Source organism: Dendropsophus ebraccatus, chromosome 12, assembly GCF_027789765.1.
Source record: "Dendropsophus ebraccatus isolate aDenEbr1 chromosome 12, aDenEbr1.pat, whole genome shotgun sequence".
In the NCBI taxonomy this organism is placed as follows: Eukaryota; Metazoa; Chordata; class Amphibia; order Anura; family Hylidae; genus Dendropsophus; species Dendropsophus ebraccatus.
Genome location: NC_091465.1, coordinates 22,630,752 through 22,651,271, shown reverse-complemented (window position 1 = coordinate 22,651,271; position 20,520 = coordinate 22,630,752). Strand labels below are relative to the sequence as shown.

The 20,520-nt window shown below is 43.3% G+C and overlaps 1 protein-coding gene across 3 annotated transcripts in view; it reads right to left on the bottom strand.

The window, feature by feature from the left end:
• The window catches only part of KAZN (kazrin, periplakin interacting protein), a 153,368-nt gene that overhangs the window by 62,318 nt on the left and 70,530 nt on the right, over positions 1–20,520 (bottom strand). Inside the window, exon 1 of one of the 3 annotated variants that reach the window (XM_069946536.1) lies at positions 14,290–14,371. The exons of the other annotated variants lie outside the window; for them this stretch is intronic. Within the exon in view, the coding sequence (XP_069802637.1) occupies positions 14,290–14,320 (31 nt within the window). The 5' untranslated portion in view covers positions 14,321–14,371. Of the gene's footprint in view, positions 1–14,289; positions 14,372–20,520 lie in introns of those variants that run through there. 3 annotated transcript variants of the gene reach the window in all.

The following is a 20,520-nucleotide window of genomic DNA, read 5'->3' as shown; positions in this document are numbered from 1 at the left end:
CCACTGGCATTTGGCCTGTAAGATATCTGCCAAGGCCTAAGCAGTTTCCTTATTATAATGAGCTACAGAATATAAAATAAAGCAAAACGTTATAAAGACAGTGGGGAGCAAATATGGTGCGAACTTGAGGAAACAGTCCGGGTTCGGCAACGTCTCCAAACCCTAACGCTTTGCATTTGATTTCCATGGTCTGGAGAAGTTAGATGCTTCGCCAGATGCCAGGGATCAAATGCAGAGGGCTTGAGTTCGGAGAAGTTGTCAAACCTGGACTCAAGTCCGCTCAACAAAAGTGGTTGACCATCCAAGATTCTAGAAAAGGATATGATGGAAGAGCTGATCACACCAACAAACTAGGGAGAATCCTCTCCAATGACCACCACTATGAGAAGACTACCTCTTTATCCAGAATCGATTTACTTGAAAGATGATTGTTCACCCATAAACATGAATGATTAGAAAAAAGCAAGATGAGGGGGAAGACTGTGCTAGACTATTTTGGCAGTGAACAAAAGTATCAGGTATACTCTCTTCCATCATCAGGGGATAGTTTGGAGGTCACCACACACAGACGATCGGCAGGTTTGGCCCACATATGCCTTATATGAGGCCCTTCTATGATATATCATGTGTACTGGCCATCTTTTTAAGATAACCACCCTCTTAAAAGAATATGCTCATCATTTACTTGCTGTCTGAACCATGAAGTCAACAGGGTAGTCCCCAGTGGCTTCTGCTTGCCCCATCGGCCTATACTCAAACAGTGAGAGATGAATCAAGGTTGGTGGAGCAGGAAAATGCTACTGTTTCAGGCAGCAGCAAAGTGATGACAGCTTCCCATTGAACATATGTCTACTTGTATTTAACAGGGCGACCACATGTATAGATCAGCATGATATGTGATCTACCATTCTTTTCATTCAAATGGCTAAAGTTAACCAATGCGTAATGTTGGCGGACTCCAGCATTAACACGAGCAGGACCGCATTGATCAGGGTTTCAGCATAACAATGTGTCCTCAACGAAGTCGTGCAGACTGGATCAATAAACGCTGAGTTGCACTAAGTCCAAGGGGGAAGTGTCACGCTATTCGGATATTACAACAGCTATGTCTGCGGGGACCTTGGCACGCCGCTCATCCGCTGACAAAGGTGCTAAGGAAGGAGCCAATAGCTAAATTACTATCACAATATCCTTGACACATCCAGCCTGCTAAAAATATGTGATTTATTTAACAAAGCTCCTTGTAAATTTCAAAAGGTCTAGGTGTAAGTGTTTCAATGTCTGAGCATTGTCAGAGAAGTCAGTTTCCATTCTTTGGTGGATCCAACGCAATAAGCTCCTTGTTTGCACTTTTAAGAATGGCTTATGTGAATGAGATAGAGGCAAGCGGAGGGATAAAAAAAAAAATAATAATAATGACAGCTACAACTGTCTGCTTGGAGATTCACAAAGTGGTGGGACAGCTACTGACCCTTATATGTTACGTTGCAATGTAGCATCGGACACCATAGTACCTCCACTGGCGACCAGGATGTAGCACCCAGTGGTCTTGGATAGTGTTGAGCGGACCTGTCAAACGGTTCACGTTCGACAACATTCTCCGAACCCAAAATGTTCACCATTTGAGCTCCCGTGGATGTATCCAGGTTTTCCTCTGACGCCCTAGGACGGCATCAGACTTCTGCAGCCACAGGGAATCAAATGACGAGCATTCGGGTTCGGAGAACGTTACCAAACCCAAACTTTTGACAGGTCCACTGAACACTAGCCTTAATGTGATTTTGAGATGGGACCACCAAAAAATGCCATTAGTTGAGGCCATAATACAACTAGTTGAGCCATTGACGGAGCCTGAAATATATCAAGTTGTCAAGTCAGGTCGTCCCAGTTTTCCACTCACCCCCTCCCCCGCTCAAGGATTAAGAGACATACTTTACTTAAAAACAGCTTGAAAGTTATAAAAATCTACATATCCAATGTATTTCCCAAGGCATTAAAATTCAATATTTTATTTCTGACAGACATTGACGGCTTCTCACATCACTCATAACAGCAGATACACTACAGAATGTATATAGAAAATGACCACTGGGCCAAATAAAGAGAAACATCAGGTGAAGCAGGTTAAAGAATGCTTAGAGTCAACCAGGCTGTCATTTCTCAAAATGCAGCCCCAAGCTGTGCTGGAGCATCAGAAATCCAGCAGATCAGTCAGATTTTATACAAGATGGTCATCTCATCTATACCTTGGCTTTAAAGGGGGCCTGTCTTCTCTCGTACTTTCCTAACCACTTATTTTGGCAGAACTGGCCAACCATCTAATGCGTATGGGGGGCTCCTGACACCGTACACCTTTAATAACTGTCAGATGCAATGTCTCCTGTTCTCCTCATACACAGTTCTATAAGAAGGAGTAAGACGCAGCCAGCATCAAGCGTTTGAATTTTTGCAGCCCCACACTTTTGCAATCGGAGGGATAAACAGACACCAGGCACCTCATAACTAACAAAAACTTTCAGGGGCCCCACCCATACACTTTATACAGTCATGTTAATCCAACTTTAGTATAAGGTGTATTTACATCTTTTTGTCAAATTGGATTATAACATGTCCAATTCTTTTGTCCTTGGTGAGATTATCTGCCATTAAGGGATTCGAGCAGCGGCTTTCTCCCCTTCCTATTCAGAACACATGCTCCTCTGTTATTACTCTTGGGAATGTATGAATAAATTGACAAATGAGTGTTACTACTGCATGTCAAAGGATTTCTTAGTCACTTCTTACGGTATGTTCACACATAGCGAATTTGGCGGAATCCCATCTGCCTCAGCGCCAAATGGCGTCTCTATGGGAGGGCTCGCTCGCCTCCGCTCAAACAATTGACGAGCCCTCCCATAGAGATGCCAAATTTGCACAGTGTAAACATACCCTTACACAATTTGTTGAGTAGTTTCCGATACTGTAAGGACATGCTCCCAAACAGTACCACCCAGTTGTCAATTTATTCATAAATTTACCAGGAAAAGTAACAGAGCAATGGGACAGTATACAAGAAAATATGCTCAAGATTTATTTCAAGAGATAATTATAGAAGAGAAATAAAGATGACCCATCAGCCCTTCCGATGAGACGTCCAACTATAGCTGGCCATCTAGATGAGAAGAAATGATTAATAGATGAACAACTCATCAGACACGGGATTATACTATGGCCAATGTTCCCAAAAACAAATGCTTAAAGAGCTGAAGGGATGAAGGTGGCAAGAAAAGACAAAAATACTGTTTTGATGGATGATATCCAGCACTGCAAGTCCTCAGATTTACTCACTTGAAGAGGGATGAGCTGCAACATCTAAAATACCCTAACCTTGTCAACTAAGTGTGCTCCTCAGTCAAGGCATGAAGAGGATGGATACAAGCACAATGCAGGGCCTTCTCCTCTTTAAGCCGTCTATGTACATTAGATGATGGAGGAAGAACGTTGGTTTCCACCAAGGGAGAACAAGAGAGGAGGCCTGATCACCAGTGCAGGCCAAGTCTCAGGCCCCAACATTGTCCTCCCTTTTGGTAGTAGCTGCAAATGTTTGGTATCTGTCACACATACAAACAGGTTTCCAAGCCTGACATTCAATTCAGAACACAACATGTCCAGACACCAACCCACAATTGTCCCCAGCTAGCCAACATCTCATAAAGGTTAAAGTGGCTGGCGTAAATTTAAAGAAACATAGCCAAATTGTGTACTTCTATACGGCGACCTCTGGCTAGGATTACTGCGTTGTCTAGGTATATAAAATGTTTTGGGGATCCAATGCTAATCCCATCTCCAGTTACCAAGATAAAAGCAGGACCTGCGTGTGCCTTCAAATGTTGCAAAGTATTAGCAAAAACATGAAAGTGCTGCTCATCGTACAAACATATAAAATACAATAAAGAGAAAAGAGAAAAAAAAGCGCATCACTGTAAAAGGGAATGACCCGAGGTATTGGAAAAGCTCCATAGAACTTCCTCAAAGCAACGAATGATTCCGCTTACACAAAGGCTTCAAAAGGAAACAGTAACAACATAAACGGGGTCAAAAGGGAATGTAGTGACTGCATAACTGCGGTGTTTGGATAGTACGCATCATTCGCCCCACCCTACCCAAGCCCAGCTTGCCCCAGAGACAATACTAACCTGCCTATGGATAACAAAAATCCTAGATTTCCAGGTAAACTGCATTTTCAACGTTATATAGAACATTTTATTAAGTAAAGTGTCAAAATGGTAAATAAAGACTGCATTGCATGACTGGTACTTCATTTACACCTAGAGCTGAATTCGGCTTCCTTCTTGCATCATCGGCTATTAGAAAAGGTTTTGTACAAAAGTGTTATACAACCAGGACTAAGGGCCCTATTATAAGGGGCCATTATTGTGTGAAGAATCGATGACTATAACTATCGTTCGCTGCATGTACACATCGTTCGTTTGTTGAGATCAGAAGAAGTAAACGATCAAAGTAACTATCATTATTACGATAGTAACCAGCGACTATTTTTCTTTTCGTTATGGTGAACGATTTCAGGTTGTTCACAATTGCGATCGCTTATCGATATAATCAAAAAATAAAAATCGCTATGTCTAATAGGACCCCAAAGCATGATGCTCTTTTTCACTGCGGTAAAGGGTCATGCGTTTTGAGAACCTACCGATATCTTCATTAGATCCACCTGAGATCGGTAGCCCTAAGACTCAAATAGTCATATTTCAGGAAGGTTTTGTGTAAGGATTGAGGCGGGCTTATGATGTCCCATGAAGTGTCAAATATTAGGAAGTATTTTTTCTACTGGCCATACATAAACACATACTGTAGGATAGCTGACAAAAGAGGGATCATAAATGGAGAGAGGCATATCTGGCTATTCCCGTGTTTTGAGACTCGTAACTGAGGCTCCACGGACCCCTTCTTTGCATATTCAATCAGTGGAGACTCGTAAATGAGTACTCCATTGGATTTTTTCGCTATTCTCCCTGAGTTCAGTGATGTTCAGTGTTGTTTTGTTGGAACATAAATGGTACCCTATTGGAAAAAAATACAAGTCTGTGGTCGACGATTAGTGATGAGTAAACTTAATGAACGTTTAGGTTCTGCAACGTCCGTCTGAACCCCAATACTTGGCATTTGAGAAGTTCGGGAGAAGTTCGATGCTGCCCTAGGAAGTCTTGGCAAACGTGGATACAGCCATAGGCTTTATAAACGCTTTTCTGGCTTCACTAGGTTGGCATCTAACTTTTCCAGCCACCGGAAGTCAAATGACGAGCGCTCGAACCCTAAACCTTTTTAGAAGTTTAATATAATATATTGGTGCAGCTCACAATTATCGCTGTATAGGTCGAGGTTAAACTAAAAAATGCCCTTACCTAGAAAGGAGCGAGTGAGGAAATCGGAAGTACATAAAGTTTTTTTAGTCCTCTAAACCACAACAGTCCTATCTTACCAGTTGAAATGGTTACCTGTACAGGTCGTAAACATATACTAATCTGGCCAAGATTTGGACAGTAATAAATTAATTTAATATAATCATAAATAGCGCATGATATAAATATTCATCAACAGAAGATAAAAACATATATACGCATTAATATAGTTATCAAAAATGAGGATTAATACATGGAACATTAAATAAATGCACATAAAGGTTCAATACACAGATAAATAAATAGAAATAAAAAATAAAAAATAAAAAATAAACAATAGAAAAATGAGTCAAAAAAAAAAAGGTCTCTTTAAAATGAGCGGTACCGCTGGGTGCCGGCCGGTTGCGAAGTAATATTGCTTATACCTTTAATTGTAAGCTACTAATTCCACTCTAGTTGCAGTTCAGTTTAGAGGGTGGTCTTGGACTTGTAGTCCTTCCAGGTACATATCAAGACTCGGACTGATAGTCTTTTTTAACGTGTTTTACAGACACCTTTTTAGACTAATAGTCCTCCCGAGTCATCAAAGTATGGTCTGCTTTGTTAGATCAGTAATGATATTTTACGCAAACCGTGATATCAGACACAAACTTATGGCGTTTGTAGCGCCTCTCACCCGTCCCGAGGTGGCTGGTGGTATCGCTTCTTCCCTCTCTGCTATCAGCTCGCAACGGCCGAATGAGGTTAGCGGCTAGTGTAGCGATCCCGCAGCGCGTCCTCGTGGTTCTGAGGATACCTTCGCGCGCGATGGTACAGCCTCGATCTCGTCACAGATGACTCCGTCTGGGACAGGGTGGTAAAGATGGTTGTGGTATTCCAAATGGCAAGTGTCCAGATGGTACAATACAATCGGGGGGCCCCCCAGAGGGACAATGGGTCAAGAGTAAGTCCCAAAAAAAGGGGGAAAAGAAAAGAAAAATAAAAAAATAATAATAATAATAAAAAAAAAAAAAATGAGAAAAAATAATGTTCGGTTTAAAATCACAATAACTAATCTGATGTAGCATTAGTCTGTATAATTGCCATACGCGTTTCAAGGTTCTCAATGTTTAACCTCTTCGTCAGTGGCGATGATGCTAGTCCTAGCATCATCGCCACTGACGAAGAGGTTAAACATTGAGAACCTTGAAACGCGTATGGAAATTATACAGACTAATGCTACATCAGATTAGTTATTGTGATTTTAAACCGAACATTATTTTTTCTCATTTTTTTTATTTTTTATTATTATTATTATTTTTTATTTTTCTTTTCTTTTCCCCCTTTTTTTGGGACTTACTCTTGACCCATTGTCCCTCTGGGGGGCCCCCCGATTGTATTGTACCATCTGGACACTTGCCATTTGGAATACCACAACCATCTCTACCACCCTGTCCCGGACGGAGTCATCTGTGACGAGATCGAGGCTGTACCATCGCACGCGAAGGTATCCTCAGAACCACGAGGACGCGCTGCGGGATCGCTACACTAGCCGCTAACCTCATTCGGCCGTTGCGAGCTGATAGCAGAGAGGGAAGAAGCGATACCACCAGCCACCTCGGGATGGGTGAGAGGCGCTACAAACGCCATAAGTTTGTGTCTGATATCACTGTTTGCGTAAAATATCATTACTGATCTAACAAAGCAGACCATACTTTGATGACTCGGGAGGACTATTAGTCTAAAAAGGTGTCTGTAAAACACGTTAAAAAAGACTATCAGTCCGAGTCTTGATATGTACCTGGAAGGACTAAAAGTCCAAGACCACCCTCTAAACTGAACTGCAACTAGAGTGGAATTAGTAGCTTACAATTAAAGGTATAAGCAATATTACTTCGCAACTGGCCGCCACCCAGCGGTACCGCTCATTTTAAAGAGACCTTTTTTTTTTTTTGACTCATTTTTCTATTGTTTATTTTTTATTTTTTATTTCTATTTATTTATTTATCTGTGTATTGAACCTTTATGTGCATTTATTTAATGTTCCATGTATTAATCCTCATTTTTGATAACTATAGGAATGCGTATATATGTTTTTATCTTCTGTTGATGAATATTTATATCATGCGCTATTTATGATTATATTAAATTAATTTATTACTGTCCAAATCTTGGCCAGATTAGTATATGTTTACGACCTGTACAGGTAACCATTTCAACTGGTAAGATAGGACTGTTGTGGTTTAGAGGACTAAAAAAACTTTATGTACTTCCTTTTTAGAAGTTTGCTCATATCCATCAACAATAGATAACTGCAAAAGAGCAGTAGGTATTACACACTCATCCACCAAAGATGTAATGTCTATGGAAGATGACAACCACACTTGGACGTCCATTCTTAGGGAAATTAGAGGATTTCTTGTGAACCGGGGTGACAAGCCATCGATAGATAGATATCATATTTTTTCTGATTTGATAAAAGTTTCCATCATGTGACTTCCTATCAATACAGATGAATATCAGAAGCTAGCTACAATTATAGGATCCCTTACACATACCCATTAAATACCTTCTCCATTACGCTACAATTGTGGATAGACTTACGGCATGTATTGGCGCTCGGCGTACCCACATCTCACAATGTGAATTAGCCGCAACGTCAACCGTGCAGTGCACACGTAGAATCCTATCATTGATTGCACGCACTCCTCCCATCTGCACACGCTTGCACTGGGAGAAACCTCATTGGCCATCACTTGTTTTTAAATCCTTGGCTATACACTGACCATTAGACTATGATTAAGCGCGCATGCGCGAAACGTGACCGTCCACCAGGCCACACAGCATGAATTGCTCAGCTGGTTTTTAACATGACCTAATAAAATTTTGGATTTTTACGCTATTATTTGGAGTGCCGGACCCTCACTTTTCATTGAATCACATACCCATTAAATGACTCCATGCAGGTGAGTCCCAGATACCATGTATAATTATTGACATGGCTTTGGTGACAACCAAGACAAGAATGTTGAATAAAAACATGAAAAAAAAAAAAAAGGTATTATGAGAACCTACCCAAAGCAATGGAGAGAACAGAAAAATCTTCATACCGTAATGCCCTGAATGCTTTCTAGACATTATTCCACCCCGTAGATGTGGCCATGATAACAATAAAACGATACGAGGACGTGATGGTTTAATTTGACACGTCTTATAGAGCGTACAGTCCACACTGCCCCACATGTGTGAGTGGGCCCCCTTGCCTACGTGGAGTGCGGCGAGAATACAAAGCCTAATCACTGTAAGCTCTTTGGTTACCAGACTGTTAAGTTAATACTACACGACCTCTTTTTTGTTCTAAAATGGCAGGTTTACAGCAAAATCCCTCAGTCATTAGACAAATCCTATAGAAAAGATTCTGCGGCTTCATGTAGTAGAGGACGAATTTGCATTAGCTTATGCGGGTGGTGGTATTCTATTAAATCCATGCGACTAATGTACTACTACTACTACTACTACAATATTCAGGGGTCTAATTTATAGATTCCCTTCTTGAATATTACAGCAGATACTACTGAAAGCTAGGAAGACAAAAAAAATGAATACAAGATACAATGACTTGTGGCACTCACCATCTTCATATAAATGCTTTATTCCATCAACGGACGTGGGTGGAGCTAGGGCAACAGACCATTTCCCGCACCACCGTGCTCTTCCTCTTGGCTTTTGATCAAGGGCTGAGTGTGAAACGGTCCGTCACCCTAGCTCTACCCAAATTCCACATCTGTTGATGGAATAAAACATTTATATGAAGATGGTGAGTGCCGCAAGTCATTGTATCTTTCTTGTTGTATGAACTGGCTGCTATGAAGTCTGAATCATTGCAGAGCACCATCATATCATTATGAATTCACAGTGTTATGTGTCAGCGATAGTTCTGGAGAGTCAGATTTGAGAGCACATACATTTTCGGGTAGTGCCGGGACTACTACCTGCTCTGATTGAATAGTGACAAAAAAATAAAGACCACGTTAGGGACATCAACAGTTCTGCTATATATTATAAGGATCCATCAACAATAAAAGCTGATCACAAAGTGGCACCTAAACTATCATCCGTGGGGAAAGCACGTAGTAAGTGTTCAGTTTTTCTGCAGTGCCACCACTGGGGAAATTAGGCATTACACCTTATCCATCCAAATCAACCAGTTGTCTATGTAATGAAGAACAGAACAGGTCCTCCACAGCAAGAGATGCTCTTTGTAGTCAGACATGGATCCTAAGTAGTACGGAATATGAAGACTCTCTATAGTTTCTTCTAATCTTATAAATTGACAACGCTTTTAAGCATCTTTAAATTTTGTTTGGCTTCAATACTTCTACACATAAGTGATGAATGTGACACACAAACACTACTTTGCATTAGACACAGCAATCTGGTCCATACAGTTGATAACCATCTTGAAGCCATTACGCGAGTACATCCAATAAATGGAAATTTGCGTAGATAAAAACTTTACTTTTCAACCAATTTTGGCTATAAAGCTTTCACTCTTTTGTTGGACTCAGATTCTTCAAGAAACGTGTCAAATGACTTTCTATTAGAAGCCACTCAATTAAATGGAAAGCCATTGTAGGAATTTATCGGGCGCCTTCTGTACACTGCAGAGAAAGGTGTTTAGCCTGAGGACTATTCAAGTACACCAGAAATCAATGTTTATAGAGACAATATAAAGCTTTTCAAAGGCAAAGGTGTACAAGGCACCAGAGACAATGCAATGATGGTTAATAAACCTAAATGTCCTATGGGCAATTACTGGACCCAAACGGCATGGAAATAACCCTGTGACTCATGTGACCCTGGCAGCAAGGACACATTATACCGACCACATGTATTCAACGGGTGAGACTAGTAAAGTTTTAGTCAACGGCAACCTACTAGAAATAAAGCGGTCACATAGGGAGTCTTCAACTACATTAACATGGCCACAATCGTGGATGATGATTTATTATAAAAATAACACTATGGGAAGAAGAGTTAAATGCCAACTACTAGAGATGAGCGAACCGGGTTCGAGTCTATCCGAACCCGAACGTTCAGCATTTGATTAGCTGGGGCTGCTGAAGTTGGATAAAGCTCTAAGGTTGTCTGGAAAACATGGATACAGCCAATGACTATATCCATGTTTTCCACATAGCCTTAGGGCTTTATCCAACTTCAGCAGCCACTGCTAATCAAATGCCGAACGTTCGGGTTCGGATTGACTCGAACCCGAACCTGGTTCCCTCCGCTCTACCAACTACTACAACAAGCAAATAGATAGCACTTAAGTATAATTATACCCATTGTATCACACACTCGTAATACCATGGGGCAACATGTTGGCAAAAGAAGTAGTACAGTTGCCTTGCATCAACGTAATTCTGGAAAGGAATCCAATCAAGTCATATGTATAGAATCTATGGTATTGAATGGTCCCGTGTGTACGGGGCCGCGATCCGTGCTGCAAAAAAAGAACATGCTGTAATGCGGACGGCATATTGCGACACGGATCGCTACGCTAACGAAGCGTCAATGTAGTGCTCCGTGAAGCATGGAGCATTACAGATGCACATTCGTAGTGCGGGCCACGGCCCTACCATAGCCACTGGTAATGAAATGCAGAGTGTTCGGGTTCAGACAAACCAAAGCGTGATTGAGAATCGCTTATCTCTAGTGGGCATCCAATGTATATTGACAACGTACGTTAAAAACGAGATGTGGCCGTAGGTGGGAGCCACTCTTAGGGTCCATTTACATGTATAGGATCTGCAGTAGATTTGAGATGGCAAATTTTATAAGATTGATATCTGCAGGATAAAATCTGCTGCTGTTCCTGTATGTGTGAACGGAACCTTAAATAGATTTTATATTTTTTCTTTAGCATGTTATTTGGGATATAAGGTTGTGACCCACTACAGCAGTACATGAAAAGTGAAAGTGATTTCTAGGTGCGCACATCCCTATGGAACATGTTGATGCAATATAAACTAAACAAAATAGGTTGTCAGGCCAAAAAATAGCTGCAGGAAGGAAATCAACTGAATAATTTGTGCCCCAATGTAAAATATATAACATGGTCCTGACTGGTCTCTGCCCTCAGGCACTAGGGCATGGAGGGGCAGCTATGACCGTACTCCCTACAGCTACGCCCTCGAGGATCAGTAAATGGCAAAAATTAAATAAGGATTCCAGTATTTTATCTGTAATGCAACAATTGGAACATGATGAATCCACATGTGTATCTTTGCTGAGTGAAGAATCAGAATCCCAAAATCATCATCTTAGAAAACAGCAAGGAGAAAGCCAGTCTCTGTGCTCAGGAGAAACCAGCAGCCAGTAAGGCTCCTCATAAGCCCACACAGCAGAGTCTTAAGAATTCCAACACAATAAATTAGGGGACCCAGGCAGAAGAGATTAAACCGCAGAGCGGATAGCATCAAACTCCAGGATTAAACTGGAAAAAAAAATAAAAAATACAGAGCTGTCTGTGGGATTTGTCGGTGCTGACTGGTTTGGTTGCAAAAGATTTCTGAATGTTGTAGTGCCCATAATATTGCCCATAATATTGCCCATGGGCTAGGTAACAACCATTATCAACCAGTCAACCCTAGTACCACCCAGATCTGCTGGGTCTAACCTGCTGATATGTCCCTATTGCACAGGAGGCGTTAAGGATGCAGAGCTATGTCTCTTCCCTTCATCCTCGGTGCCATTTCTGTGCACTTAGTCATTCACTAATTCTTCCAGTAAGCACTGCCTCGTCCCCCTAGCGACAATCTGGCCAGGCCCATTGATAACCATTAGGTGGATCAGCGCTATAAGGGGGCGGGGCAATGCTCCTAATGGTGCTCCAGTGCTCCAAATGGTCTTACTGGAACGTGGAGTGAATGACAGGAAAGGCACAGAGGAAGGCACAGAGGATGAAGGTAAGAGACATCCCTTCCTTCTTTGCAACCTGAGCGTAACACGAGGCTATTAGCAGGTTAGATCCGTTAAACCTGATAGTTCCACTTTAAAGGGGTAGTGCGGCGGTAAAGAATTATTCACAGAATAACACACATTACAAAGTTATACAACTTTGTAATGTATGTCATGTCTGTGAATGGCCCCCTTCCCCGTGTCCCCCCCCCCACCCGTGTACCCGTAAGTGTGGTGCGCTATACATACCTGTCACGTGCCGACTCGTCTCCGATCTTCAGTCAGTGAAGTCATCTTCGGACGGCAGGACCGAATCCCTCCAACAGTCCTGAGTGCCGCCCCCCCTCTGCCGCGTCATCGGCATAACTGTGCTCAGCCAATCGCGGCTGAGCAGCCGATGACCCGGCAGAGGGCGGCTGGCACTCAGGACGGTGAGAGGGATTCGGCCCGGCCGTCCGAAGATGACTTCACTGACTGAACAGCGGAGAAGAGTCGGCACGTGACAAGTATGTATAGCGCACCACACTTCCGGGTACACGGGTGGGGGGTGGTGGGACACGGGGAAGGGGGCCATTCACAGACATAACATACATTACAAAGTTGTATAACTTTGTAATGTGTGTTATTCTGTGAATAATTCTTTACCGCCGCACTACCCCTTTAAAGGATTTTAAAGAGAGGAAGGGACATATTTTTGGCATACCCTACAGAAAGAGAATTCATGAACAAACAGTGATGCGACATGGAGAGAAGGGAGCTACTGCATATCACACCAATAGCTGATACTAATGCCGCTTTAAATACTAATACTGATCGGTTTAAAAACAAACGCCAGGATATTGGTATATAATTTGATCAAACCATACTGCCCCGTGTACCATGTGCAGGTCTCCTGGTTCACACGGGTCCCTACGCTAAACAGTGACCACTGAGGAGCTGCATGCGGTATACAGGCCTGATGTCAAGGCAGGTGCAATAAATGCATGTGTTAAAGTTGAAGCTTCTTAGTGCAAAATCTATGAGTGCGTGCCGTGCCTACCAGGTGCTCTTTAGAACACTGGCGCCCACTAATGTGGAAGATCAGGGCACCCTCAGGCATTAGGATATGGGTACACAGCTCTCTATGCATGTAAATCATAACAGTAACCTACTGACCAAAAACAGCGCCACACCTGTCCATGGGCGGTGGCAGGTATTGCAGCTCAGTAAAAAGCTCCATACACAACATGTAGACATGAAGGGCACTAGGAAGTAGTTTTCTAATTCCAGGACAACTACCTTAAAGCTACAGACTCTCTTTATAATGTATATGTGATAGGAGCCCAATCTCCTATAGTAACTAGGGATTATATGCAGGACTCATTGATATGGAACGTCTCTCCTACAAACATTTAGACGTGATATTACCGTTCATAATCTCTGATCCGAAGGTCTCATTAGAGATCATTATACCTGTAATGAATGAATGGCATTTCGCTGGCTTCCTGTACAGACACGTACGCGCCTATTTATTAAACCTTTCATCAGGAACATAAAGCCCGTTCCGCTCCCCTGCACCATCATCACACGGATCCTTACAGATCTGCCCCCAAACTCTTCTCCTCCAGCAAAGCATGACTCCGCAGAGCGAGAGTCCCTGGCGTCACATAAGCCATGCTAAGAAGCCACGACCGAGGACAATATGTAAAGAAAAGTGCAAGTGATTCGCTCTACTTAACCTGCATGCACCTCTATAGAGTCAGAGGAATTGCCAGATGTAGCAGAGCCAAAGCTGTCATTCAGCACCGACGTCACGTCGTGGTGTTATGCAGGACTAAGTTATCTTATCCCAGTGTGCAAACATAAGGTATAAACCGTGCAACCAAATACCATCTAAGTGTAATAGGTAAGCACCTGAAAACAGGATGGGGATAAAAGGAGAAAAAAAAAAAAAGGACGACAAGCAACGTACCAGGTTTCCCTTCCTCCCTGTCTGACTTCATGATTGTAATTAATCCTTCCAGAAGCCGGAGGAGAACGCTCCGTCACAATTCGGCTCTCGGCTCCTCCCAGCTCTACAGGAAGTGCCGCTTTACCTGGCCAGCCAGGAATTTGACCCTCTCACAGGTTGCTGTAGTAGAAAGCATGATGTCACTGCGGAGCAACAGGAGCGGGCGGGGATTGATCTCCTGCTAGACTAGCAGCAGAAGGCTTGGCTTTCTGTCTGCTCTGCCTTCCAGCCAAGCTGCCACTTCATTACCTCTCACCCATCTTGTGCTAGAAGCGTAATCCTTCACCCTTGCAGTGCTGGAAAGCATCAAATGTACAGCACAGCAACGACTATGGGTACTATTACACTAAGCGATTTTTCGACGATTAACGATAAACAACCCCTATGGCGAACGACCTCAAAATGTTCACCCTATTATACGGAACGATCACGGTTATGATCGTTCTTGCGGTCGTCCTGCTGTCGCTACTGCGTTCGTTTCGGAGGGACGTCTTATTACACCGAACGATGTGCGAATGACCAAAGATTAAAATAAGTCCAAATTCTATCAAACGATCAACGATTTCTTGTTGGTCGTTTAATCGTTGCCTGTAATTGAACACAACGATTATTGCTCTTTTTCGAACGATCTAGCGATTTTTCTAACTATAATCGTCCAGTGGTATAGGGCCCTATGTTATACCATTTTTATAGAGCCAATGGGGGAGATTTATCAAACATGGTGTAAAGTGAAACTGGTTCAGTTGCCGCTAGCAACCAATCAGATTCCACGTTTCCTTTTCCAAAGAAACTGAGGGATAAAAGGTGGAATCTGATTGGTTGCTAGGGGCAACTGAGCTAGTTTCACTTTACACCATGTTTGATAAATCTCCCCCAATATGCCTGGAAAAAAAACAGCTTCAATAGGATTGTCATTCCAGCACCTATGGGGACGATCACTCCTTCATGCTACATTGGACTTGATACTACGTTAGGTTATGGAAGACATCACTATATGACTAGGAAAACGTTTCGTTCAGGAAACTCAGAAAGCTGGGTGACACCTTAATATGGCGAGACTACCAGAACAGAGGCAGTGGGGGAGATCAATGGCCTCTGTTGCGCATAGCAACCAATCACAGCTTAGCTTTCATGTTTTACTTAGCTCTGGTAAAATGAAAGCTGAACTGTGATTGGTTGCTATGGGCAACAGAGGCCATTGCTACGGGAAGACTGCTGGATAAATCTTCCCCATTGCGTTCAGAAAATCCAGTCTTTCATACATTATTCTATATGGTAGCAAAACTACAACTCCCATCATGCCTGGACAGCCAAAGCTTTAGCTTTGGCTGTCCAGGCATGATGGGAGTTGTAGTTTTGCTGCAGTTGGAGGGCCGAGGTCCCCTACCCCTGCAATCAGTACTTTTGCAAGGATTGGATTTCCCTAAAGAAATTGTATATCACATGAGCATGAGCCGTCACCTGGCTACACCAGGCACTAAGCAACATGTTCACCAAATGCACTCTTTAAAGGGGTTATCCAGGGGTAGAAATAACAGTTTTTGCAAAAAGAGTGCCACCCTTGTCCTGAGGTTGTGTGTGGTATTACAATTGCCTCAATGGCACTGAGCTGCAAAACCACATGCAAACGAGGGCTACACTGTTTTTTCAAGAAAACAGCCATGTTTTGCTAGCCCTTTAAAGGACTATTCAGTGAAAATCTTTTTCTTTCAAATCAACCGGTTTCAGATATTTATATAGATTTGTAATTTACGTCTATTTGAAAATCCCAAGTCTTCCCATACTTATCAGCTGCTGTATGTCCTACAGGAAGTGGTGTATTTTTTCCAGTCTGACACAGTGTTCTCTGCTGCCCCCTCTTTCCATGTCAGGAACTGTCCAGAGCAGTAGCAAATCCCTATAGAAAAACCTCTCCTGCTCTGGACAATTCCTGTCACAAACGGAGGTGGCAACAGAGAGCACAGTGTCAGATTGAAAAAGTAAACACAATTTCCTGCAGGACATACAGCAGCTGATGAGTATGGGAAGATTTAAGATTTTTTAAATTAAAGTAAACTAAATATCTGTATAATTTTCTGAAACCATTTGAATTGAAAGAAAAAGATTTTCAATGAAGTACCGTTTTTTTTTTTTTTTTTTTTAAATCTTCGTGGTAGATACTGTTTAAGGGTGCGTTCACACCTACTGGATCCGTAGCAGATTTTCATGCTGCGAGTTTGCAGCGAAATCAGCTGCGGATCCTGTACTGTGAAGCTTAATGGGTCCCATGCACACAGCGGATCCGCTGCCTGCATGGAACCTGGCCCCTTTAACCCCCGCCGGCCGCAGCTTACAGCCCCGGCCCCCTTAAACCCCCGCACGCCTGATCGCAGCCCCGGCCCCGAGCATACATCACCTGCTCGGCCCATGGCTGTGTGATGCTCCCGGCTTCCCTCGCAGCATGAAAATCCGCTGCGGATCCGGTAGGTGCGAACGCACCCTAAACTGGTCATCGTATGAAGACGAACCCTTGCTTAACCCAAGTCCTGTTTCTCTAACCTCTGTGGATCAGATTTAGTCACCAGGGGAAACAAAACACCAACTAAACTAAATATTACAGTAATATATTCCGGCCATAGAAGACCCTCTTATCTGTCAGCTGCAATTCACATTCCAAACCGCTGACACTGTTAGATAGCTGATAGGACAAGGAGACACATGGGACCTTTCATATACCAGTCTGTGCTTACGGAACATGGAACAAATGGTTTTATTCTCCAGTGCATTAGTTATGCATTTACCCCCCAGGTCCGTTGTCCTCACACACATGAAGTCTTACACACATACACATGAACTCTTACTGTATGGATGAGGCTTCTCTACAGTTCTCTGGAGACACCACGCTGGTTGCTATGAACCACTAGAGAGGCCTGGTCTACGCCTGGAATGTGCGGTCCCAATGGGAATACTAGAAGAAACTTTAGACTAAAATAGCATGTGTCGTGAGATAGTTTTTAGAGCCTATAAATCTTATATACATCAACATGAAATATGGTAGTACGATACGTTCCCAGTACTTAGGGGATGGGCTTAGGTTTTGTTCATTGGGGGTCAAAGAGCCTGAGGGTCATTTTAAGCAGAGGGGTACAATCAGCAGCCCTCCAGATGTAGCAAAACCACAATTCCCATCATGTCTGGACAACCAAAGGGTGTCCGCAAGCATGCTGGGAATGGTAGTTTTACTACAGCTGGGGGTTGCAGGTTGTGCACCACTGCTTTAAAGTGAGTTTGTACCCACAATCTGACCCCCCAAACCGTTTGTACCTTCGGATAGCTGCTTTTAATCCAAGATCTGTCCTGGGGTCTGTTCGGCAGGTGATGCAGTTATTGTCCTAAAAAACAGCTTTTAAACTTGCAGCCCTGTGCCAAACGGCCATGGCTTAGATTGTGTATGCATTATGCTGGCACACTCTCTCCGTCCCTCCTCCCCACCCTCTTCATCATTAAGAATGCCACTGGAACATTTTTTCCTGTCTGAACACTGCACAGGTGCCTTAACGATCCAGCCCATGTGCCGTGCTGACACAGGTGGGGAATAGGAGACAATCTGCCTGAAGCATTCTTAATGATGAGGAGGGCGGGGAGGAGGGACAGAGAGGGTGTGCCAGCCTGGGGCACGGTCACTCTAGGCCATGCCAGTAAGACACAGCGCTGCGGATTAAAAGTGCATTGTTTGCTCTAACCAAGCCACCGGACACATTTTAAAAGCCACAATCGGTAAGGATTTACTCTCATTAAACAGATTGTACTAGCGATTTGGTGGGGTGGGTTGGTGGATACAGAGTCGCTTTAAAGAAGCATCATTGGATTTTATTTAGTGTAAGACTTACAATTAAAGGGATTATCCAGTGCTACAAAAACATGGCCACTTTTCCCCCTACTGTTGTTTCCAGTTCAGGTGTGGTTTGCAATTAAGCTATTGCAATTGACTTCAATGGACCTGAGTTTCAAAACACCACCCAAACTGGAGACAACAGTAGGGGGAAAGTGGCCATGCTTTTGTAGAGCTGGATAACCCCTTTAAGTTATAAGCAGCGTAAACCATTATGTCAACAGTTTACAATCATGCATATTGGAAATGCTACAGAACGATGCAATGGAAATTCTGCAGCCAATCGTAATGGCACATCATTTGTAAACCATTTTATGTCAGTATACCAGCCACAAATTGCTCGGTCTTGTTATTTTCAAACTGGTACCAAAGAGCGTCTGCATAAAAGGAGAATATGTCAGCTCACCCTTGATAGCCACAATTAGCGCAGGTGTGTGTTCACCTCCTGGAAGTGAAGAACGTTCTGGCTGTATTGCGGGCACGAAAAATTCCATCCACGGCTTCAATAAAAAACACGCCGACGCTTTGCAGGGTTAGAACCCCTTAATCATGGCGCCTCCCACTCTGGAGGGTCCAGCCTGTCCATAATTTGTTTGATTTAAATAAGCACTATGCAATGCTTCATTTGTCCTGTGGTGGTGCTAGAGGGGAACTGAAATCTTGTTTTCACATTCCTATGTAGATTACAGCTGATAAGTGGGGGATACTAGTACTCTGGACACACACTGACCAGATTTTCAAGATTTAAAAAAAAAAATAAAAAAAATAAAATAAAAAAAAAATATATATATATATATATATATATATATATATATATATATATATATAGTCAGTTTGTGTCCAGAGTACTAGTATATAATTATGGGAAAACCATAGCAACTTTCCGGATGCCTTCTCTATCTTAATCTTGAGATCTCTCTAGCCCTATAAAAGCAAAAGCTACAGATCTTTATAGAGTTCACCCTACTTTGACCCATTGACAGATTGTTGGTTTGCACCAATCTATACAGAGGAGATAAAGTCACAAGTGGAAAACCCACAAAGGCCATTGCAGTCTTAAAACCAAAAAATAATAATAATAAAAAAACCACCACACTATAATGGTGCTTGGCCCTAAAAAGTATCCCTTGTATTTTACGGCAACGTAACACTAGGGTCTCTTCTGAAATCGATTCTCTCTCCAGGGTCTCCTGGAACTTTTTGCTGTCAGCACAATACACAATAGACTATGTAAGCACAGAAAGCCATGTAATCACGGATGTGATGGCAGGTTCCCTTTGCTCCTGGTACCAAAGGTTTGCTTAAATAAGGATATAGGATACCTGTGCTGGTATTCTGTTACTGGTGAACAAAAAAACACTTATCAAAACATGTACACCCCCTCTCACTCATGCCTTCAGTGCTATTCACCAGCAAAAAAGTTCTCACGGGGTATGTTGGAGATGCATCAGAGATATACGGGTCTTCAGATAAGGACGTTTATAATAGGATACCCTAAAGTGGTTATACACATTAAATTATTATTTATAGACGCCGATACATCTCCTGGCTGCCCCAGAAAGTTTATTTCAATAAGGATAGGAGATCCTCTAGAGCAGGGGTCCGGACTGGCGGAGGCCAGCTGTCCGGACCCCTGGTCAGACCTCCTGACTGGCCGGGACGGACCGGATCCGGGGCGGTTAGGAGGTCCCGCTCCCCACCGCACTGCCTCCTGCCTCCTCTCGGGGATTCCCCAGCAGAGCGCGCACCACAGACCTCAGTGTACTTCCCGGAAGTACAGGCCGGCGGCTTACACTGAGGTCACTGGTGCACCCTCTGCTGGGGAATCCCCGAGACATCCCCAGAGAGCGCGTATCAGCCGGGGACCGGACCGACAGAGGAAGAGAAGAAGACAGCCGCAGCGGGGAACGGGGTGCTAGGTGAGTTGTGGGTTGTTTTTTTTATTTGTCTGGGGACCATCTATAAGGGGAGAGTGCACTGGGGAGCTATATACTACTGGGAGGAGTGCACAGGGGGGCTATAAACTACTGGGGAGAGCTCACAGGGGGCTATATACTACAGGGGGAGAGCACAGGGGGCTATATACTACTTGGGAACTCACAGGGGGGCTATATACTACTGGGGGCTATATACTACAGAGGGAGAGAGCACAGGGGGGCTATATACTACAGGGGGAGCGCACAGGGGGGGGCTATATACTACTGGGGGGAGCTCACAGGGGGCTATATACTACAGGGGGAGAGCACAGGGGGGCTATATACTACTGGGGGGACCTCACAGGGGGGGCTACATACTACTTGGGGAGAGCACAGGGGGGCTAT